Below are 23,932 nucleotides of genomic sequence, written 5' to 3'. Positions count from 1 at the left end.
GGTCGCCACGTCCCAGGAGGGGGGGTGCCCGCGGGCAAAGCCAGGGCCCCCTGTAACCCAAGGCCAGTGTCACCCCCTGAGCACTGCGATGGGTCAGGGGAAGGCGGCAGGGGTCGGTCAGGGAGGGGAAGGGCAGCGGGAGCAGAGCGGGGAGGGGGGTGGGGGTGAGGGCGTGTGGCTCTGCGGGGGGCGCACCTCAAGCACGGCCACCTCCTGCCCGTGGCGGAGCAGCCGGAAGGTGAGCGGGTGCTTGGCGTCCAGGCCGGGGATCACCTCGCAGCCGCGGAGCGGGATGGAGGCCAGGTGCGCCTTCAGGTCCGCCCTGTCCTTGTGCAGGACCAGCACGCCGTCCTTCACCCGGCACCAGCGCTCCCGCCAGCGGCTGTTGGACAGCACGTTCAGGTAGCCTGCGGGCACGGGGACAGCGCGGCTCAGCCGCCCGGGGGGCCCCCAGGGGACGCGGGCGGGCCGGCCGCCCGGCGGGGCTCCCCGGGCGAGGCCCCGGAGGGGGGGCGTGAAATCGCCCCGCGAGGTTCTGTTCTTGTTGGCTTTGTTTTGTTCTGTCTGTCTGGTCCTGTCTACCTTAGGGCTGCGTGCTACTTACTGTAGCTTAAGACGTTAGGAGTGTCAGGTGAAGGTTTTGTGTTTGCCCCAGTGTTGGGACTTGAACTCGGGGCCCCCTGCCCTTGCTTAGCTTTGCTCACTCAAGGCTGGCGTTCTGCTGCTCAAGCCACGCCCCCGTGACCTCGGCTCAACGTTTCCAAATGATTTCTGCTCCAAATTCTAAAGCAAGAGTCCTTGCAGCAGGGTCACAAGAACGTGTCGGCAGAGCCCTAGCCATCGGAACGCCCCGGCGGGCGGCGGGCGGGCGGGCGGCTCCGAGGGGCTGCCCACGTCAGAGGGGGGGCCCACCGCGGCCCGAGAGAGCGTGCACACTGGGCAGGCACGCGTGGCCAAGCCTGACATCCGAGAGGCCCTCCCTCCCTCCCAACGCCTAACTGCACGTTGTCTTAGCGGCCCGGGGCCAGGAGCCCCGCAGCGACACTGGACAGGCGACAGTGGATAGGACGTGTCCACCCGGTCATCCAGACCCCACGGGGCCGCCCGCCCCGGCCCTGCACTGGGAGGCTCACACCTGTCATGCGAGCTACTCAGGAGGCTGAGATCTGAGCATCTGGTTCAAAGCCAGCCCGGGCAGGAAAGTCTGTGAGACTCTCATCTCCAGTGAACCACTGAAAAGCTGAAAGCAGAGCCATGTCTGAGTGGAAGAGAACCATCCTTGGGGGAAAAAAATCTAAAGGACAGCGCCTGGGCCCCGAGTTCAAGCCTTAGCACACGCACGCGCTCACACACACACAGCGTGGGTGACGGAGTCGCCTAGCTGGGTTTTGGCCTTGAGCTCAGCTCCGTGTTCTTGGCTGTCACCGAAGCCAGCGACTCAACACGGAGCCACGTCGCAGCTGAGGGAGCCGCGATTGCATGCCGGCTCCACGCCAGGCGCGCGGGCGGAGGGCAGGGCTGGGCAGAAGCCCAGAGCGGCCCCGGCCCGGGCAGTGGGGGGAGAGGCAGGCGGAGGGCAGGATGGAGGGCAGCGCGGGGGCCCAGGAGGACCGGGGGGCAGCAGCCCCCACCCAGCGGCTGCGTGGGGGCGGAGGGGGCCCTCGGGACTGCGTGCGGGCCAGGCGCCGTGGCCCGCGGCCTCGCGCGTGTCTGGTCACCGTCAGGGGCCATGTGCAAAGCTGTCTGGGTCCACACGAACTCCACTCTCCCGCGAACGTGGGCACGGGAGAGCCTCGGCTGGCGTTGGGGGAGGGGGGGGCTCAGCCAGGCCGCAGCCTGAGAAACCCACGCCAGGGGCCCCGCAGGAAGCTCCCCCCCCCCCGCCCGTGCACGGCGCCCAGTGGCTCCCCGAGTCTGTCGGGGCGCCCGGGGACTGGAAGCTGCCTCCGCCGGCTGGGCCTGGTGCCCGGGCCCGGCTCCCCCCGCGTATCACTGCGGGCCGGGGTCTTACCGCAGGTGGGCACGTCCTCCTCGGCCGAGGAGGTCTGCTCGTCGGTGGACGGCTTCTTCTTCCCTAGCCCGATGATCTTGGTGATCTTCTTCCCGGTGACCTTGGACACGGTTCCCTTGGCCTCCGACTTGGAGCCCTTCTTTCGCTTCACTGTCAACGGCGACGACAGATTAACTGCAGACACGTGTGTGTGTGCGCGTGCACGCGCGCGCGTGTGTGTGTGTGAACTACAACACATCGGCACCATGGTCCTCCTTGCCCTCTGCTCCTCACTTAGGGTGCCGAGTCCACAGGGCTGCACAGGGCCTGGGCTGCACTCGGGACCAGGCACTAGGTCTTGGAGGGCACGGGGGTGGGGGGTGGGGCCTGGTGCCCCCCTTGGGCCCCTCGCCCACCTCTGGGCACTCGCTCCTCGTTGCCTCTCCCGTGCTTCCGGGCCGGTGCCTGACCTCCAGGCGAGGCTCCGTGGGGAACTAGCAGCTGATGTAAAGCCCCATAAATAGTTGGCTCCATGGCACTTGTGGCTTCTGCTGAGCAGCTGGAGGCTGCGCGGGGCCTGGACTCCCGTGGGCGCGCGCGTCACCTGCCCTGGCCGGCCCCTCGAGGCCCTGGCCTGCCTCCAGGGCTCCCCGGGACCCCGGGGAGTGAGGGGCGGGGCAGGAAGGCGGAAAGGCTCCGAGCAGCACAGAAGGCTGTTCTTACACCGGAGCACACGAGGCCAAGTAAGTACCTGGCGCCTGTGATCCCGGCTACCTCGGGGGCTGAGGTCTGAGGATCGTGGTTCAAAGCCAGCCCAGGCAGGAGAGTGTATCTCCAATTAACCCACAAAAAGCCAGGAGGGGAGCTGTGGCTCAAATAGTAGAGTGCTCCTTTTGAGCATAAAAGCTCAGCGACAGCGCCCAGGCCCCGAGTTCAAACCCCAGGAAATAAACAAAGGGAAACAGGAGAATTGTGAGTGCAGATAATAGGACAGAGAGTCTACCCTGCACAGGTGTGCAGCAGGTGGAACCAAGGACCCAGAAAACACAACCCCACAGGAACACCCCACTCCACCCCCATGGGGGAGCAGGGCCAAGCAGGGTGATGCAACCTGCTACGGCAGCTACTTAGGAGCCCCAATTCGAGTGGGCAACACAGGGAGACTCCACCCCAAATCCAAACAGGAGACCTCTAAACAAACACAGCAGCCAAGCAGGGGCGTACTGATTGCATGTTACTCTACAGCAGGGCCAGGCTCAGAAATCACTTTCCTGTTTTGATTACACCTAACTCGCTGGCGGACGGCACAGATAATACATTCCACTCAGCGCTTCCGGCCGACGGGACTAAAATACACTCGGGTCAGACGGAGCCGGAGAGCCGCAGTGAGGGGGCAGGCGGCGGCGTGACCCCTCCGAGTGGCCTCCGGCGATGCCAGGCGGCCTCTGCGGGCCCCGAGTCCCGGGAGCTGTGGGGTGACCTCACTCCAGGTAGAGAGTCGGGGTCACGGGTCCGAGTGGAGCCCAGAGGCCTGGCAAGCCCGGCACGGGGCCCTCCCCGCCCACCTGGCACGCTCAGAAGGAAGGCGAGCCCCAACCTGGAGATGACTGTGCGCACACCGTCTGATGAAGGACGCGCGGCCAGGGACTGACGCGGACGCCCGTCACCCGCGAGAACTGCGGAGCGGCAGCGGCTGCGAGCCCAGGGGCCTTACGGGCCCGTGCCTGCGCCAGCCGGGGGCACGAGAACTCACCACACCCACGCCCGCAGAGGACGCCCCTGGCCCGGGGCGGGGTACCCAGCGGAGTCCTTGCCCACGGGAGCCTGGCCCCGTGACGGGAGTGGGCGACGCGGAGGGCCAGCTCCGCCCCAGCCATCCCCGACCATTGTGCCAGCACGGGGAGGCCACGCACCCCTCAATCCCATGTGCAGTGGGGAGGGGGGGCCAGCTGGGCAGCCGCCAAGGCCGGCGGGGGGCAGAGGCAGGGGGACCCTGGGCAGCACAGGACGGCGGGGCAGTAGACTTGTGACCTGTGCCGTGTTAACTGGGGTGACTCCACCTGCCTGCAGGTGCCACCCGAGCTCAGGAAACAGCCGTGGGCACCGCTGCCGGGCCCAGCGTAAACACTGGGCAGAGCCCCGGGCTCGCGCCTGTGATCCCAGCTGCTCAGGAGGCAAGGAGGCAAGTGTGACTCCCGACGTGACTAGTCAGCAGCTACGGGGGGCCAGCACGTCCCCCGGGAGCCCCAGCCCGCGCGATGGGACACAGTGACCCCTGCACCCCGTGTCTGCCTGCTTCGCTAGGCCTGGCCTCTCTGGGCGGGGCAGAGACTCACCTTGCTCTTTCCCGTTGCACACGGGGCCGTTCTCCACGGTGCCCTCCCCGTCGGAGCTGGGTCTCTCCGAGGACAGCTTCTGTAAGAACACGGAGCCCGTTACCCACCGCGCTCCCACGGAGGGCCGGTGGCGAGCCACGGGCCGCGTGAGCTGAAGCCCAGGGCACACGGGGGTGGGGGGGCACGGCAGGAACGCGGCTCCCTGAGGTGGCACCACACCGCCCCCACGGGGTTCCACGGCACGAGGACCCCTTCGCCCAGCCGTGGACCAGTCAGGACCGCAAACATCCTCCTCTGGCTGCAGCCGTCGGTGACCCCCCGACCCCCGGCCCCCATAACCTCCTCCCTGGGCCCTGCAGCGCTCAGAATGAACAGAGACGCAGCGACTCCCGGCCTTCAAGGAAAGCCCCTCCCTTCCCATCTTCCTCAGCCCTGCCCGGGTTTCCACCTCCAGCGGGAAGTGGTTTTGTAGCCAGGGCCCGCCCCGTCCTAGTCTGAGATGGCTGGGCTATGTCTGTGGAATGTTCGAGCATTCTGAACAGGCAGATCTCCCCCCGCGGGGCGGGTGGGTCTCACCCGGCCTGGCGACGGCCCGAGTAGAACAGCGAGCCCCGCTCGCGGAGCGGGAGGGGACTCCCCGGCGCAGGACTCGAACCCAGGGCTCTGGCAGGTGTCGGCCTGTGGCCCGCCCTGTGGGCGCTGACCTGCATCTCCGTCACCGGGCAGCCCAGCTCCTGTCACGCGCCTCCCCCGCCCCGCTCCTCCGTAGACCCCTGGCTGGCACACGGAAGGTCGGTCCCTGCGGAGGCTGAAGGCAAGCGTGTGCAAGCGTGTGCGTGGGAGTGCGTGGTTGTGCGTGGTGGAGAGCCCTGGGTGGAAACGCGACGAGAAGACTTCCCATGGGAAGCCAGCGTCTCCTGCCAGCCGTGGGCAGACACCACGCAGTGCTGGCACGGGGCAGGGATGGGTCCCCCCCCCGCCCCCCACCCCCCGCTGCCCTCCATCCCCCGCTGCCCTCACTCTGCCTTCCAGGGGGAGCACAAGCCCAGAGCCGGGACCTGCTGGGAATAAGCGTCGGGAAGGCGCGTTTGTGAAGGGCCTGCTGTGCTCCACCAGGAGTCAGACTTGAACTCGGGACTCGCCCGGCGAGGAGGCCTTTGCCCTTTCTAAACCCACGCCCGCCTCCACCCTGGGGACAGAGCACGCTGCCCCACGCGGGAGGTGACGGCAGAAGGCCCTGAAAATTCACGGGGCGAGGGCGAGGGCTGCAGCTTCCCCACCCACGGCCGCGTGGAAACATCCGGAGAAGAGCGCGGAACTCCGAGCAACGCCAACGTTCTCGACACGGTGGAGGAGGAGAAGCCCGAGGCCTGCGGGGCCCGGGACCACCGCCGGGCGCGCGGGAACGTCACGCCGCACCGCGGACGCGCACGACCACGACCTGCCAGCCCCGGGGCGCGCGGAGGAAGAGGTGCCCCCCCCCCGCACCTCACCTTCTCCAGCTCGGCCTTGTGCACGGGCGCGCCGGGCAGGGGGCCGCACTCGGGGTCCGCGGGGCCGCCACAGCCGCCGTAGGCTTCCTTAATCACCTGCGAGGAGCGGAGGCCTTGGGGTGAGGGGGGTGGGGGAACGGGGAGCCCCCCGGTGCCGGGACGAAGGCGGCCCCGTCCGCTCGCTCCCACTCGCCCACCGAGCCGGCGCCGCCCCGCCTGCTGCCGCCCGGATTCCGGGGTGGCGGCGGCGGGAGGGCGCGTGAGGCGGCTCCCGGCCTGGGCGGGGCGGGGGCCACGCGGTGGGCTCACGGGAATGGGAGGCGCGGGGCACCGCACACAGGCCACAGGGCTCGACAGACCCCGCCACGAGAGGGGGGTCGCGGCCGGGACCACGAGATCGGAGGGCCGCAAGTGCAGCTCCAGAAGGTTCCACCCCGTGAGCTGATGGAGCGGGGCTCAGGGAAGCCAGGACGGCTGGGGCGAGGGCCCGCGGTGGGCGTTTGGGGAACCCCCAGAGTGCTGTGTGGAGAACTCCGGAGAGAGGGGGCTCCCCTGAACCCTCGGGCCTCGGGGAGAGGTGAGCTGTCACTGCGCAAGACAGACATGGGGGCCGCACGGGGCGGGGGAGGGGCCGGGCCCGGCGCCTGCCTGGGTTCCTAGCGGGCGCTCACTGCGCCCTGACAGCCCCTCCAGGGGACCCGAGCCTGGGGAAGGGCTGAAGACTCTGGCCGCCGCCCCCCACCCCCCCTCAGCCTCCAGGACGGTGAGGGGTGCGCTTCCCTTCCCGGCCAGGGGGTGGCGCTGCGGCACAGGCGGAGGACAGACGCCACCGGAGAAAGCAGCAGCTCTATCCAATCCCAGAAGGGCCGCGGGAGTCAGGGACGCTCACGGCCACGGACGGAGGGGCGCAGGAGGGTGAAGGAGGGACAAGGGGGAGCCCCAGGACTGCCAGGTTGAGCAGGACGGGCAGGGAAGCGGGGCACGAGCAGGAGGTGGCTCGGGGAGCCCCCATCTCAGGCCCCGCAGTGGCCCTGGTCTGTGGGATGTGGGGAGCCACCCTCTCAGGACCTGCCAGGGGCCTGGGGGATGCTCGAATCTCGAGTGAAGACGGCACCGGAGCCTCTGTGTCTAGAACGCAGTCCTTCAGAACCGGGGCCACCGTGACCACCACCCCCACCCCGCCGAGCCCGCTCCGCTTTGGAAGCCGCAGAGGGGGGAAGAGAAGAACCGCGGCCTGGCCCGCACAGCCAGCCCCTCCGACCCCACGCGCCATGAGACGCGGCACAGAGCGAGGAAGACAGGCCGACCCCGGCGCCTGCGGGCCGTAGCTCCCCTCCGCGGCAGGCACCCCTTCCAAAACACCCTCCACGCTTGCTGCAACGAAGCTGCAATGAACGTCAAACCCGTAGGCCTGGGCAAAAAGCAATGCCAAGCGTCCGACCCCTCCTGGCTCGGCCTCCACGGGAAGCTCAGCCCCGCGCGCCAGCCCTGGCGTGGGCGTGAGACCGCGGGGCCGGCACGCGCAGCCGCGTGCCGCTCCACTTGCCCACGCTCGCCCGGAGAGGTGGGCGCCATCTGAGATGAGCCAGGCAGGAAGGGACGCCCCGAGGCCTCACTGCAACGCGTGTCCCACTGTGAGGTCTACAGTGCAAAAGTGTGACCAGTGTGACACCCCATCCAGGAGCCGGGCCCGCCAGAAGCAGCAAAAGGGGAAGGGCTGGCTTCCTTCCAAAGGCAGCAGGAGCCAGGCTGTGGAGCGGAAACAGACCGCCTGCCCGGCAAGCACGAAGCCCCGGTGCAAACCCAGCTACCACCACACGACAGACAGACAGACAGACAGACAGAAGCAGCAAGAGCCAGAGGCACAGCTCAAGCATAGGACAGCTGCCTCACTAGATAACGGATGGACGGATGGATCAAAGGATGGCGACATGAGTGGAAGGATGTATGGATAGTGGATAGATGGAAGGCTGGGTGAGCAATGGATGACGGATGGATGGATCATGAATGGATGGATGACGAATGAACGGGTGGAAGGATGGATGGATGGATGGACGCAGTAAGAAGGGAGAAGGCTGGCTCTTCCCTCACTTCCTTGCTGATTTCCCTTTGGCCTCTGTGCAGTAGCTTTTTGTTCCTCCTCCACATTTGTATTTGATTGAAAGACCAGACGATCTTCTCTCCAGCAAAGGAGCACAGAGCAATGGGAAACTGCTGAACTTTTGTGAGCCCGGATCACCGGCTTGCTGCCTGAGCGGCCGAGTCCTCCTCTCATGGAAACCACATGCAAAGCAGCGGTCGGGGCGGCTGCGGGGCGCAGGGGCCGACGAGCCAGCGCGAGGCGGCCGCCCGGCCCCGCTCCACGCCTCTGAGCCAACCGCAGCGCCTGCCCACAATTACAGCTTTAAGCCAAGGAAGCGGGCTGCAATTACACAAGCCAAACTGAATTTGATGAGTGCCTCATTTTACACTCAAGGAGTGCACCCCTAAGCAGAGCCAGCAAAGACCGTGGTCTCGGTACCAAAAAGCGCCCATCCAGAAATGTTCTTTCTGTTGAGTTCTCCATGGGGGAAGAATATACACCGTGTGTGGCGGCACTGACTCCCTTATTCCTACCAGCCCCGTGTCCGTGTGTGTTGTGTGTGTGTGCGCGTGCGCGCACGCAGTCACCCCCCTAGCTTAAACAGAGCTTACACTTCAGCATCCGGCCTCTCATCCTACCTCCTTGTCTCCTGCTCTGGGCGGGGGGGGCGGGGGCAAGTGGATGGATGACAGACAGACGGAAGGATGGGAGGAGGGATGGATGATAGATAAAGATGTGTGGATAATGGATGACGGATGGAGAGGTGGACGGTGGACAGAGGATGGATGGCTAGTGGGATGGGATTTACATCCAGAATGATCGCTGCAGGCCGTGCGTGCACGGAGGGTCCGGTGCCAGCCCGTGGCCTTCCTGGGGGCGGAACCTTAGGAGCGGAGCCTCCCGTGGGGCGCAGGGGGGGCCGGCCCCTCTCCTTCTCTTCCTGGCCACCACGAGGCGAGCAGCTCCCATCACTAGCCGCCCTGCGGTGCCGGGGTGAGGGAGACATCAGGAGCAAAGGCCGAGGGGCCTCTCGAGAGCCCTTCACACGCGTGCTTCTGCAGTTCCACGAGGAGCTACGCTCTTCAGAGGAGAGTGCTCAAACTCACTCACACGTCCTCACACAAACAGTTATGTTTGCGGTATTTTGTTTGCTTTTCACTTGAACTCTCCTCTCCAGAAACACAGTTTCTGCACATTTTTAAAGGAAACCCAACCACACTCTGTTTCTGGGAATATTGGCTCTTGTCTTCTGTGTGACCTCTAAGGGTGACTCATGCTTGCAGCTTTTGTGTGCATGCACAGACAGATGCACACGCACACACACTCACATTCAGTTCACTGTGGCCAGAGTTGCTGGCCCTGGAGTTTCCAGGAGACTCTCCCGGTGGTTAAGTCCTTCAGTGAGTCGCATGCTGTTATCCAACGACCTGATGTTTATCATGCTGGGCAAAGGTGTGTGTGTGTGTGTGTGTGTGTGTGTGTGTGTGTGTGTGTTTCAATTAAAGCATTTTAATCAATACACTAAAGCCTCACTTCAAAACATCAAAATCCTGGATCAAAAGTTTTGAACAATAGGGGCAACGGCAGTCTACCTACATTCGTTTGTTTCCAAGGCAAGTCCTGTTGGAGTTGTTAGAGTTCCTATAGAGAGCCACGGGCAATGCAGACAATGCCACACCTTCCCTTCAGATGCTTATTACAGGGTGCTTCTTATTCTTATTGTTGTTGTTGTTGTTGCCAATCCTGGGGCCTGAACTCAGGGCCTGAGCACTGTCCCTGGCTTCTTTTTGCTCAAGGCTAGCACTCTGCCACTTGAGCCACAGCGCCACTTCCGGCCTTTCCTGTTTATGTGGTGCTGAGGAATCGAACCCAGGGCCTCATGTATGCGAGGCGAGCGCTCTTGCCACTAGGCCACGTTCCCAGCCCCCAGGGTGCTTTGTGTAATGGGAGGGAGAGCCCTGGAGCCCGGAGTGCTTGGTTTTCAGTCAAGGCTGGCCGTCTACCACTGGAGCCTCTCCTCCACCGCTGGCTTTTAATGGGAGTTCTGAAGATGCACTCAGATCACCTTTCCATTCCACCTCGTTGGTAATTCCGTTTGACAGACTGACGGGGGAGACTGGGCTGGTGAGAAACATCCTAGTTCAAGACACACAAGGACCACTCTGGATTCCACGTGCTCCTTGCCTCTCTCTCCCCTCTCTTTCTCTTACGGCTCCACCACCCCAACCCCACCTTTCTCCTAGCTAGGCGGGGAAGTGGTTTTGTGACTTCCATACTTTATTTTATTTTTAATTTGTCCCAATCATAAAATTGAGGCCTTTATAAGGTAAGGGCTATGATGCCCACTAGTCTCATGTAAAACTGTCTTTAGTAATATTTCATGATACTTTGAGAAACTTGAGAAAAATTATGAAGAATACAGAAGATCTGAACAGGACAGAGTTCTGCAACACACACACACACACACACACACACACACACACACACACACACACCAGCACACCCTACCACCGAAGTTACTCCCTTCACTAAACATAACTGACCACGCACTGAGAATCGGCCAGGACTACAGACGATAAAAATTCACATCGTATGACTACACAAAGTCAGAAACACAAAAGAAATACGGTTGGCGCGCGTGCTCTCCAGGGAGCTGGGACAACTACCACACACAGAGCTACCAGGGCGCCAGGGGGCGGGGGCACCAAACGAGAGGGAAAACGGTGGAGGGGGCGGCAATGGAGGGCACTGGCTACACGGGCCATGCCGTCCGTGGGTGGAGGGGGCGGCAATGGAGGGCACTGGCTACACGGGCCACGCCGTCCGTGGGTGGAGGGGGCGGCAACGGAGGGCACTGGCTACACGGGCCACGCCGTCCGTGGGTGGAGGGGGGAGGGAGGGAGGGACCAGGAGAGAATGAAGGAACAGATGACACTATGCAATGGAAAACGCACTTATTACCTGATGTGTGTAGAGGTATATCACCTCTAAAACAACAGAAAAGTAATTTAGGGGAGAAAAGGGGAAACCAAAGAAGAAGAGAAATTAACAAAGTAGAAAAAAATTAACCTAGTGGAAAACAACCACACTACAGAAAGACAGAGGGGAAAAAAATCAACATAGCTAAAGTCTGTTTTTATGAAAATGAATTTAAAAACTCTCCAGAGAGGCTGGTTCAGAGAAAAGAGGGGACAAGGCACCTCAACTTCTGGCCGCCACAGCAAAAACCCCAAGATTACGATGCTAACCCCAACCAAGCCGAAGCCGCAGAAAGCCAGCATGCTTTCAACACCATCGGAGTGACCAAGAAGCAAGGAAAAACCTCGGCCGCCGAGGCCCCCGGAGGGGAGAGGGCCTGGAAGGAGCGAGGAGGCCGGAGAGACGCACTGTCGCCCCCGGGCCCGCAGGGGGCGCCACGCTGGAAGGACGGAGACAGCCCCCCACCGCGCCGTCACCCGTCACCACCGCCCACGTACCAGCCCTGCCGGTGACAACCGGGGCGCCAGGGAGAAGATGGCAGCGAGGCCAGAGCTAGAACGAGGCCGGCACCCGAGATGCGCGGCGCCCGTCCCAGGGGGCGCCGACCGGGCCGCGGAGCCGGCGCCCGGGGCGGGTCCGCGGAGGAAGCCAGGGCCCAGCGCCGGGCAGAGGGCGCCACACACGGGAGGCCCAGGCCCGACTACCGCGCTCAAACAGCCCGGAAGGCCCGCGCGGAGCCGGCAAGCTGGAGGCTGGGCCGCTGCACGCGGCAGCTCCCGGCTCCCCGAGGCTCTCGGACCCCCGGGAGCCCGTGAAGGCGGGGTGGAGGGCAAGGCCACGGAGATGAAACTGCCCGGCGGCCACCGTGTCCCGCGACACGGGAGGGGACACAACCCCCCGGCCCCCTCCACCGCTCATTCATGCCCTGCACAGAGGGCAACGCACACGCGGATCAACACGCAACGGAACCAAACCCAGGAGGGGGCTGGCCACCAGGACCACCGGGGACACCCCGCCGTCCACGGGGTGAACGCCAGCACAGCCGACGACAGAGCAAGGGCGGCAAGGACGAGGAGGAGAGGGGACGGGCTCAGGCGGGCGCACTCCGCCGGGGGGGGGGGGGGGGGGGGGGGAGGGGGAGGGAGGGGGAGCCGAGGGACACCCACCTTCAGCCACTGCTCCGCCTGCTCCTTGCTCTGGACGGCGAGCACCAGGGGGTCGGTGCCCTGCTGGGTGATCTTCAGCTCGTGCTTCTTCTTCTTGCTGTCCTTCGGGAGGTAGGCGACGCTGCAGCCCTGCAGCGGCAGCTCCATCTGCGGCTGCTGGTCCTTGGAGCTCTTATAGCACTGCGTTCAACACGACAAGCCAGCGCGCCGGGTCAGGGGGCCGGCAGCGAGCGTCCGCAAAGCCCGCCACGACCGGCCCGGGGCCGCCGCCCGCGCCCGCGTGCCGACCCCTCGGGAGGCCGACCCCCGCGGGCCGCGGTTCAAAGCCAGCCCGGGCAGCGCAGTCCGCGTGCGCTCCCGTCTCCAACGCATCGGCAGCAAGGCGGGGCGGCTGCCCTGGCCCCGGGCGTCCGCCCCACACACGCGAGGGCCCGCCCGGCCTTCCACGTCCAGTACCACAGTGACACGCCCAGTGTAACGCCAGGCCCGAGGAGCGCGGTGGGTGTGGGGGGGGCACCGTCCAGCTCCGATGAGGGCCGTCCACCCCAGCTGCCACCCCAGGGGCGCCCTGCACCCCCACCACAGGCTCAGGGGGCTGGGGGGGGCGGTCCTGGCAGCCCCTCGGCCCTGGCTCCTTCCCGCCTTGCCGTCTGCTTCCCGGCGGCCACAAGCCGAGAGGCAAGCTCCTGCGCTCCCCCCGCCGTGACTGCGGCAGCGCCCGCGAGGCCGCGGCGGACGGGAACCGCTCCTCCCGCTCCAGGTCTCGGTGCCGTGCCAGGCCCGGGCCCTGGGCTTTCGCGCTCAAGGCTAGCGCTCCGGCTCCCGAGCCACAGCTCCACGTCTGGCTTCCTGCTGGTAAACTGGAGATGAGTCTCTCCGACGGGTCAGGCCGGGCCGGCTTTGAAGTCACGCTCGGGCCTGAGCCTCCCGAGCGGCCGGGGCTACAGGTGTGACCACCGGCACCCAGCCTTCTCTCAAGGGCTAAAGTAGCGCCTCTCCAGCACTCCTGGGCACAGACAGGCAAGGCTGAGGGGGGAGTTTGCTAAATCAGGAACAGGGGAATCCCCTCCCCCCTGGCACACAGGCAGGAGTGCGGGGTGATCGCCTTCTCCGTTTCTCCGGCTTTCTGTTCCGTCTGAAAAACACTTGGTTTTCCCACGGTTCATCTGTGTTTTGTTAAGAGGGATCGTCTGGGTAGCTAAACCGCAGGCGCCTCCCACGTGAAAGGACCCTGCAGAGGTGATTTCATCCTGCATCTAACGGAAGACGATGCTCTCCCGCATTCAGAAGTGCTCCAAGGGGAAGCTAGGATCGTTCTGACGTGGCCAGGAGAGCGCCTGAGGGCTGGAGGGGAGGAGGACGCGGCGGGGCAGGGAGAAGGGTCACAGGTCTGGAGCCCGAGGTGCTGCCCCCCCCCCAGCCCGGGGCTGGCAGGGTGTCAGGACATCTATCTTCTAACCACATCTGCAGCCATGACATCAGACCGCAAACGAAGGCGGTGCGCAAGGACCTCTTGAGGCTTCACAATCCCCAAGAGCATCGTTTCTGGCATATTCCAAAGGTGGGAGAAACTGGGGCCACATATTGGAGAAGCAAGATACCCTCGCTGTTTTAAAAGACACTGACAAAGGCATTAACTTAAAAACAAACGGTGGCCTGCGAATCTAGGGAATTATGACTCCCACAATTCAAGAAACTCGGTTTCAATTTAACCAGAAAACAACGATCATCTGTTCCGCTGAAATGTGATTGGCGGGAAGACCCGGGCTCCGTTTGGGTTTCATGACACACTCCCGAGCTTACCAGGTCAACTCGAAAGAAAGGCAGAGGGCAAACCTGTGCTCCCGAGAGCCAGGCACCCGTGGCCGAGGACTGTGACCCAGCGGCTCGGGAGGCTTAGGTCACAGGGTCCCGGGTCAGAGCCACCCGGGCAGACGAGACCCGAGGCTCCCGTCGGCAGCTCACCGGTGCACGGCCAGAAGTGGAGCTGGGGCGCGAGCGGCAGAGCACCAGACTCAAGCGGGAAACGTTAAGGAACAGCACCCAGGTCCTGAGTTCATGCCCCAATGCGCACGCGCACATGCACACGCAACACAGGCTGTCAAGTTCACGGCCGATAACCAGGCATGCTGTCCGGAGGGGGGGAGGGCGGGGGAAGGCAGGGAGAGGGGGAGAGGATGGAGGGTTGCCCCAGTTCTCAAGGGCCGCCAAAGGCGGTGGCTGCTTCACTAGAGGCTTCTGGGAACACCCCCGGGGCCCACTGCAGGCTGGGCTATGCCTCCCACCCCCGCTTCTAGTTACTTCCCTCCAACTGCCTATGGTGACGCGTGGGTTAACTTTTTTTTTAAATAGGACTTGGCCTTGGCTTTCCAGAAGAATTCCCCCCCCCCCCCCGCCCTCCCCTGGGCCCTGGGCAGGCTCCCCGCCCACTGCGGTGACCTGGCTGCGAGGAATTCACTGACTCACTACACAGGACGACGTGCATCCCGCCCCCCGGCAAGTCACAGCCTGCGCGCGTTTCCACTGACACACTGGGGACGCGCGGGGGGGGGGGGGGGGTGCTGCCGGCGGACGCACCAGCCTGGCAGCCCGCCCGCCCGCGCAGGCCCCGTCAGCCTCGGCTGGCTCCGTCCAGCTCAGCCTGTCCACTGCGCTGGGCTCCCCCCACTCCCGGGCCGGCTCCGGCGCCCACCGCGCTCCCCGCGCTCCCGGGCCGGCTCCGGCGCCCACCGCGCTCCCTGCGCTCCCGGGCCGGCTCTCGTATTCACCGCGCTCCCCGCACTCCCGGGCCGGCCCCGGCGCCCACCGCGCTCCCCGCACTCCCGGGCCGGCTCCAGCGCCCACCGCGCTCCCCGCACTCCCGGGCCGGCTCCGGCGCCCACCGCGCTCCCCGCACTCCCGGGCCAACCCCGGCGCCCACCGCGCTCCCCGCACTCCCGGGCCGACCCCGGCGCCCACCGCGCTCCCCGCACTCCCGGGCCGACCCGGGCGCCCACCGCACTCCCGGGCCGGCCCCGCCCTCACGCTCCCCGCACTCCTGGGACGGCTCCAGCGCCCACCACGCTCCCCGCGCTCCCGGGCCGGCTCCAGCACCCACTGCGCTCCCCGCACTCCCGGGCCGGCCCCGCCCCCGCGCTCCCCGCACTCCCGGGCTGGCTCTCGTATTCACCGCGCTCCCCGCACTCCCGGGCCGGCTCCAGCGCCCACCACACTCCCCGCACTCCCGGGCTGGCTCTCGTATTCACCGCGCTCCCTGCGCTTCCGGGCTGGCTCCAGCGCCCACCGCGCTCCCCGCGCTCCCGGGCCGGCCCCGCCCCCGCGCGGCCACGGCCCTCACCAGCAGCTTCGTGTCCTTGACGACGCACAGCAGCTTGGTCCACTGGCCGAAGCGTTTCTTGCGCAGCAGGAAGGCGCAGATCTTGGCGTCTCTCACCAGGTCCATGGAGGCCTCCTCCGAGGGCCACTGGTGCCGCGTCTTCTTCCCCTTCCCCTCCTCCTCCTCCTCGTCGTACGACTCGTAGGAGCTGCTCATGGCGTCCGAGTCGTAATCTGCGGGAGCGGCGGGCGCAGGTGAGGGGGGCCTGCAGCCCGAGCCCCACGCTCAGCCTCCGAACCCCACGGAGTTCCACGAGACGGGGCCGCGGTCCCCACACGGACACGACTCCCCGACTTCTGCAGTGGTAGCTCAATAAGACCCTGGTGAAGGCAGTGACTGGAACCCCCCTAAGCTGGGCCCCGTGGCTCAGGCCCGTGACCTCAGCTACTTGGGAGACGGTGTTGGGAGGATCGAGGTTGGAGGCCGAGCCCTGGCAGGCAAGTCCCCCAGACTCCGTCGCACAGAGGGAACCGGGTGCCGCGGTGCACGCGGCGTCCCTGCCACCGCCAGAAGCCCAGAGCAATCACGTGCCTGGTGGGGGGGGGAGCCCATCCTAAAAATAACCAGTGAAGAGAGGCCGGAGGCCCGAATCAGCAGTAGAGTGCTGGGGTGCCAGCCCAGTACGTGAGGGGCAGAGTTCAAACCCCAGTACTACCACAAGAAAGAACCCCAAACCATGGCAGTGTCCCCGTGCTCCTGCTGTGCCCGGTGCCGTCCCCCCCTGCCCCCCAGCTCCCGGGCGGCGCCCAGCCCTGCTCGCCACACCCAGGCAGGCCCGCCCCTCCCCTCCCGCCCGCCCCTCCACTCACTGGCGGTGATGTACTCGGGCGCCTTCCCGGGGCTCAGGGGCACCGCTTCCTCGTAGTAGCCCTCGGGGAGCGAGGCCGTGGGCAGCGGCGGAGGCCCGCTGTCAGGAGGCTGAGGAAAGGAAACCCCGGAGGTGAGTGTAGGCGGGGGGGGGGGGGGGACTTCAGCCCCACTCGCTGGGCAGGGGCCGCACTCTCCCCTCTCAAGGGAGTGCCTGGACAACGCCCGCCCGCCCCCAGCCGCCAGGCTATGCCTGTTCACGCCACCCCCAGCCCTGCCCCGGCTGCCAGCACCCGACCCCAGCAGCGTGAGGCCGATGCCGCCGCCGCGTACGGCACCGGGTCCCGGGCAGAGCGGCCCTGCCCCGTCCAGCCGGGCTGGCGCAGGCCTGGCCTCCGGGCCCTGATCCTTTGTGCTGGCCGTCCCCACACGACCCTGATGACCCTGCCGCCAGCTGGCCCTGCCCCTCCCGCGGGCACCGGCGACCAGGGAGGCGCGGGGGGAGGGCGCGCCCGGCCTCGGGGCTGCGCCCGTGGAGAGGAGCCCCGCGCACCCCGGCTCTCACTAACGTGTTGAACAGCCTTGGAACGCGAACTTTCCCCGTCCACCTCCTGAGTAGCTGGGACTACAGGCACGCGCCACGAAGCCACCGTGGCTTTAAACTGGGGGGTTCTGCACAGACTGTCGACCCCTCCTCGTGATCACGTGCTGGGGACAAACTCATAGGAGAAACACCCAGGCTCAGCACTTGCACCTCTAAAAATAAGAGGCCACGCCCGACGGCCCACAAGAAAAAGCGTAGCACGGTGGGGAGGCCCTGGAGCCGTCCGTGCCTCTCTGTCGAGGTCAGGGAGAGCCGGGCACTGCGAGCGGAATGGCTTGCGAGCAGGTCCTCGGAGGAGCCCTCCCTGTAACCTGGGGCGCGCGCAAGAACCGAATGTTCCAGCAGTCCCCAGTGTCAGAGGATGTGCAGCTCTGACGCGATTCCCTCCGCCAGGGCCTTCTTATACCACCCCCAGCACCCGCTGCCATCTCCCCCTGCCCTCCCGCCTCTCCCCTACGCCACCGTGTGTTACTTCTTCTGTCGCTGAGAAGCTCGAGAGGACGTGAGGTCAGATCCTACGAGAACTAAGACCCCACGCCAGGTGCCGGCGGCTCCGCCCGTCGCCCTAGAAACTCAGGAGGCTGAGATCCGAAGACTGCAGATCAAAGCCAGCCCCATCGGGTTGTCCGTGAGATTCTTCATCTCCGGCTAACCAAGAGAAAGCCGAAGCGGAGGCGTGGCTCAGGCAGCAGGGCGCCACGCGCGATCGGGAGGCGCTGGGGGCGGAGCCGCGGCTCCTCCCAGGGCGCGCGGTGGCTTCCGGGCCCAAGGCAGAGGACGGCGGGGACCACTGGGGTGACGTGGTGCCCCTGCCCTGCCTACAGTTACGCGTACTGGTGGTCAGCAACAGCACTGACTGGAAAGTTCCAGCAAGAAACCACTCCGACGTGACTCTTTAGAAGCCTGTTGTGGCGTGTTGTTATAATGATTCTATTCCTCGTTGGTGCGACATCCTACTACGCCCTAATTACCAACTACAGTTCCTCACCGGGATGCGGGGACAGGAAGTGTTGCCAAACCGGGGGGGGGGGGGGGGGCGCAGCCAGGGGCCGTCGGAGGTGACTCGGAAGAGCCCCGGGACTCTGCCTGGCTGGGCTCTGCCTGCCCAACCTCCGGGTCTCGCTCCCTGGACCTGCGTTCAGCTCGGCTCTCCAGGGCGCCGTGGCTCTGCGGTCTCCCCGCGCGGCACGGAGCCAGGCTGCCCGCCAGCTGCCCACCGTGCCAGCCCGGGAACACGGCGAGGTCTCGGGCGTCCTGGAACCGCCAGGCCTGCGGCGCCCGCGGGGGGACAGGGGTGCCCCTCACTCACCAGCCAGGGCTGCGGAATCTCCGGCAGAGGCAGCTGGGGGGGCGCCGGCAGGCCGCTGCCCTCCTGCCGCTGGGCATGGTCCTTCACGTCAAAGCCTGCGAGGGGAGCAGAGCACAGGGCTGGTGAGGGGGCCGCGGGGTGGGGGGGCCGCGGGGTGGGGGGGGCGCAGGGCTGGGCCCCGCGGGAGAGCTCCACGGCGATCCGCGGGATGGGGCGTTATTCTCGGCTGTGTGAGCATCGCAAGTGCGCTAAGGGACAGCAGAGGTGCAGAGAGAGGGAAGAAGGGGAGGGAAGGCAGGAGGAGGGGAGGGAAACAGAAATGGAAGCGATCCCTTAAAAAGCCAGCATGTGGCTGGTGTTTTCAAACACTACAGGGGTGAAGGAAGAAGGCTCAGTGGCAGGGAAGCGACCAGAAGCCTCGTGAAGCCTGACAGGCAGGGCAAGTGGCGTGTCAGCCCCCCCGGCCGTGACACCCAGCCAGCCACCATCCAGGCGCCACCGTCGGCCGCCCTGACTGGAGGGGGGGATCCGGGTCCACGCAGGGCTTTGCAGACGGCCCCGCAGGCTGCCGCCTTAACAGGGGGTGGGCACAGTATGTGGACAGCACGTCCTACAGACCGGCGAGAGTCCAGCACGCACCCTGCAGGCCCACCGCCACCCGTGTGCTCGGTGCCCGGTACCCTGCGCCTCCCTAACCTGACCGAGCCCACCTCCAGAGGACTGTACCCGAGCCCACCTCTGGAGGACTGTACTGAGCCCGAGCCCACTCCGGAGGACTGTACCCGAGCCCACTCCGGAGGACTGTACCTGAGCCCACTCCGGAGGACTGTACCCGAGCCCACCTCTGGAGGACTGTACTGTACCCGAGCGCACTCCGGAGGACTGTGCCCGAGCCCACCTCCGGAGGACTGTGCCCAAGCCCACCTCTGGAGGACTGTACCCGAGCCCACCTCTGGAGGACTGTACCCAAGCCCACTCTGGAGGACTGTACCCGAGCCCACCTCCGGAGGACTGTACCCGAGCCCACCTCTGGAGAACTGTACCCAAGCCCACCTCTGGAGGACTGTACCCGAGCCCACTCTGGAGGACTGTACCCGAGCCCACTCCGGAGGACTGTACCCGAGCCCACTCTGGAGGACTGTACTGTGCCCGAGCCCACTCCGGAGGACTGTACCCGAGCCCACTCTGGAGGACTGTACCCGAGCCCACTCCGGAGGACTGTACCCGAGCCCACTCTGGAGGACTGTACCCGAGCCCACCTCCGGAGGACTGGGCCCTAGCCCACCTCTGGAGGACTGTGCCCGAGCCCACTCCGGAGGACTGTACCCGAGCCCACCTCTGGAGGACTGTACCCGAGCCCACCTCTGGAGGACTGTACCCGAGCCCACCTCTGGAGGACTGTACCCGAGCCCACTCCGGAGGACTGTACCCGAGCCCACTCTGGAGGACTGTACCCGAGCCCACCTCTGGAGGACTGTACTGTACCTGAGCCCACTCTGGAGGACTGTACCCGAGCCCACCTCTGGAGGACTGTACCCGAGCCCACCTCTGGAGGACTGTACCCGAGCCCACTCCGGAGGACTGTACCCGAGCCCACTCTGGAGGACTGTACCCGAGCCCACCTCTGGAGGACTGTACTGTACCTGAGCCCACTCTGGAGGACTGTACCCGAGCCCACCTCTGGAGGACTGTACCCGAGCCCACCTCTGGAGGACTGTGCCCGAGCCCACTCCGGAGGACTGTACCCGAGCCCACTCTGGAGGACTGTACCCGAGCCCACCTCTGGAGGACTGTACCCGAGCCCACCTCTGGAGGACTGTACCCGAGCCCACTCCGGAGGACTGTACCCGAGCCCACCTCTGGAGGACTGGACCCGAGCCCACCTCTGGAGGACTGTACCCGAGCCCACTCCGGAGGACTGTACTGTACCTGAGCCCACTCTGGAGGACTGTACCCGAGCCCACTCTGGAGGACTGTACTGAGCCCGAGCCCACTCCGGAGGACTGTACCCGAGCCCACTCCGGAGGACTGTACCTGAGCCCACTCCGGAGGACTGTACCCGAGCCCACCTCTGGAGGACTGTACTGTACCCGAGCGCACTCCGGAGGACTGTGCCCGAGCCCACCTCCGGAGGACTGTGCCCAAGCCCACCTCTGGAGGACTGTACCCGAGCCCACCTCTGGAGGACTGTACCCAAGCCCACTCTGGAGGACTGTACCCGAGCCCACCTCCGGAGGACTGTACCCGAGCCCACCTCTGGAGAACTGTACCCAAGCCCACCTCTGGAGGACTGTACCCGAGCCCACTCTGGAGGACTGTACCCGAGCCCACTCCGGAGGACTGTACCCGAGCCCACTCTGGAGGACTGTACTGTGCCCGAGCCCACTCCGGAGGACTGTACCCGAGCCCACTCTGGAGGACTGTACCCGAGCCCACTCCGGAGGACTGTACCCGAGCCCACTCTGGAGGACTGTACCCGAGCCCACCTCCGGAGGACTGGGCCCTAGCCCACCTCTGGAGGACTGTGCCCGAGCCCACTCCGGAGGACTGTACCCGAGCCCACCTCTGGAGGACTGTACCCGAGCCCACCTCTGGAGGACTGTACCCGAGCCCACCTCTGGAGGACTGTACCCGAGCCCACTCCGGAGGACTGTACCCGAGCCCACTCTGGAGGACTGTACCCGAGCCCACCTCTGGAGGACTGTACTGTACCTGAGCCCACTCTGGAGGACTGTACCCGAGCCCACCTCTGGAGGACTGTACCCGAGCCCACCTCTGGAGGACTGTACCCGAGCCCACTCCGGAGGACTGTACCCGAGCCCACTCTGGAGGACTGTACCCGAGCCCACCTCTGGAGGACTGTACTGTACCTGAGCCCACTCTGGAGGACTGTACCCGAGCCCACCTCTGGAGGACTGTACCCGAGCCCACCTCTGGAGGACTGTGCCCGAGCCCACTCCGGAGGACTGTACCCGAGCCCACTCTGGAGGACTGTACCCGAGCCCACCTCTGGAGGACTGTACCCGAGCCCACCTCTGGAGGACTGTACCCGAGCCCACTCCGGAGGACTGTACCCGAGCCCACCTCTGGAGGACTGGACCCGAGCCCACCTCTGGAGGACTGTACCCGAGCCCACTCCGGAGGACTGTACTGTACCTGAGCCCACTCTGGAGGACTGTACCCGAGCCCACTCTGGAGGACTGGGCCCGAGCCCACCTCTGGAGGACTGTACCCGAGCCCACTCCGGAGGACTGTACCTGAGCCCACTCCGGAGGACTGTACTGTACCTGAGCCCACTCCGGAGGACTGTACCCGAGCCCACCTCTGGAGGACTGTACCCGATCCCACCTCTGGAGGACTGTACCCGAGCCCACCTCTGGAGGACTGTACCCGAGCCCACCTCTGGAGGACTGTACCCGAGCCCACCTCTGGAGGACTGTACCCGAGCCCACCTCTGGAGGACTGTACCCGAGCCCACCTCTGGAGGACTGTATCCGCAGCAGGATGTTGCTGAGCACCGCCTTCTTCTCCCTGACGGTGGACGTGAGATACTCGTGGTCCAGGAGTTCCAGGAAGAGGCGAAGTTCCACTATTAACTCTTCCATTGCTGAGGAGAGAGGAGGGAGGGAATAATGAGACTCCTTGGTATGTCTGTTAATGTCACAATAGAAAGGTAAACGAATGTGGCAGCATGAATGTGCACGTTGATCTACAAGGCCTTTTACCCTGGCTTTCTCTCTCCAGTGTTCTACAAGGAGTCTCACTGTGGTGCCTTCACGGTGTACAGATGTTCTAAGATCCAGCCCATCCCTCGCTTACTCCCTCAGCCTCCCCTTCTCTTGAAAGACAATGTCAATGCGTTTCATTGCTCTATTTCCTAGACACACAAGTATTCCGCCTGAGCCCGCCCTCTCCTTCCGCGTACCCCTCCTTCAGGTTCCCATCCCCAGTCTCGAGTTGACATTTGTGCCATTCATCTTGAAAGATTAGATTCTGCATGTGACAGCACAGAGTATTTGAGTCTGCCAGTACGGTTTATTTCACGAAACACACAGTTCCACTCATTTTCCTGCAATTTACATAATCCCATTCTTCTTTATTGTGGACTAATACTCTGGTGTGCGCGCACACACACATCATATTCTCTTTATCCACTTGGGTGGAGGGCACCGGGGCTGACTCAGAGTCTGGCTATTGTGAATACTGCTCTATAAACTCAGATGTGCGGGTATCTAGGTTGTATTTTCACCTAAATTCCTTCAAATATAGCTCAAGAGTGGTTCGGCGGGTCATAAGATCTGTCCTCAGCTGTCTGAGGAACTTCTACACTGATTCTCCTGGTGCCTGAGCTAGGTGATCTTCCACCGAGTATCTGGGGGTCTGTTTCCCCCACATCCGCTCCGGAATTCATTTTCCTGGTTCGGCCTCGGGTGAGATGGAAGCTTAGTGGAGTTTGCCCTTGCGATTCTTTGATGGCTAAGGATTTTGAGCATTTTTTCATCTATCAATTCACTGTTTGCATTTCTTCTTCTGGGAACAGTGCAATTCATGTATGCATTTATTAACTGCATTCTTTGTCCTTTTACTGTTTAACTTTTGGAGCTCTTTGAATATTCCGGCTGTCTCCTTTATCTAATGACTACCTGGCAAAGCTTTCCTCCCAGAGAACACAGCATTCCAGCAACCACCGCGACCTTACTGGAGGTCTACTGAAGACGAGAGTGTCCCTTCTGAACAAACGCATGGCTCCTTCACATCACGTCAAAGCAGCAGAGTTCGGCAAAAAATAAAGTACCAGAGCCAGGTGCCAAAGATGAGGCCACACCCCCAAAGCGGACGTCACCGCTTAGTGTCAGTGTGTGATGCCGAATTCCAGTGTCAAGGAGATCAGAGCCAGGGGCCCTGGCTGATTCCAGGTACTCAAGAAACTGAGATCAGAAAAAGAAAGAAAGGAAGGAAGGAAGGAAGGAAGGAAGGAAGGAAGGAAGGAAGGAAGGAAGGAAGGAAAAAAAAGAAAAAGAAAAAAAAAGAAACAGATCAGGAGAATCACAGGTCGAGGCCAGCCTAGGCAAACAGTTATTGAGAGCTCAAGCCAACTGTAATGGCACATGCCTGTAATACCAGCTACACATAACGCACATGCAGAAGTGTGGCCCAAGCCGGTCCAGGTGTTTCAAAAGGAGGAAGAGGAGAAGGAGGAGAAGGACAAGGGCCAGGTGAAGGTGAAAGGGAAGGAGGAGGAGGAAGAGAGGAGGAGAGGAAGGAGGAAGAAGAGAAGGAAAAGGAGACGGACGAGGAGAAGAAAAGAGGGAGGAGAAGAAGGAAGGGGGAGAGGTGGGTAGAAAGGAGAGGAGAGAAGGGAGGGAGGAAAGGAGAAGAGGGAGAGGAGCAGAGGAGGGGACTTCAGGGGTTGCACACCCCCCGCCTCTTCCATCTATGCAGGCTTGAGTCCTAGCCAGAGGCGTCTGCGTATAGACATACAGGAAATAACTATGTTCTACTGCATGAAATCTTCCATGGTTTCACCTCGCTGATCCTTAGCATCTCTCCAGAAGGTCACAAAGGAAGAAGCGTGATGTCACTGGCCCAGGGCCAGGGCTGAGATAGGACAGGTCTGCACCCCGAGTTCCTCCTTAGTCCAACACCCCAGCCCTGCATCCTCTAGCTACCCTATCCTCAACACCAGTCGCTGAGCTCAGACCGGAATCAAAGAGATCACTAACGCCTCGGGGGAAAAAACCAATGCCCAAGTTCCCACAGCACACAAAAGCTGCCCGCCAAGGTAGCGG

At 64.2% G+C, this 23,932-nt stretch overlaps 1 protein-coding gene across 1 annotated transcript in view; it reads right to left on the bottom strand.

The window, feature by feature from the left end:
- The window catches only part of Afap1 (actin filament associated protein 1), a 56,781-nt gene that overhangs the window by 13,921 nt on the left and 18,928 nt on the right, over nucleotides 1-23,932 (bottom strand). The window contains 9 exon segments of the mRNA XM_048364452.1: nucleotides 196-407; nucleotides 2,012-2,161; nucleotides 4,327-4,405; nucleotides 5,820-5,915; nucleotides 12,048-12,227; nucleotides 15,385-15,596; nucleotides 16,233-16,341; nucleotides 18,144-18,238; nucleotides 21,622-21,750. Coding sequence (XP_048220409.1) covers nucleotides 196-407; nucleotides 2,012-2,161; nucleotides 4,327-4,405; nucleotides 5,820-5,915; nucleotides 12,048-12,227; nucleotides 15,385-15,596; nucleotides 16,233-16,341; nucleotides 18,144-18,238; nucleotides 21,622-21,748 — 1,260 coding nt within the window. The 5' untranslated portion in view covers nucleotides 21,749-21,750.

The sequence above is a fragment of the Perognathus longimembris genome, chromosome 16 (genome assembly GCF_023159225.1).
Source record: "Perognathus longimembris pacificus isolate PPM17 chromosome 16, ASM2315922v1, whole genome shotgun sequence".
NCBI lineage: Eukaryota > Metazoa > Chordata > Mammalia > Rodentia > Heteromyidae > Perognathus > Perognathus longimembris.
Note: the sequence above shows the minus strand (reverse complement) of the source record. Positions and strands in the feature narration are given on the sequence as shown.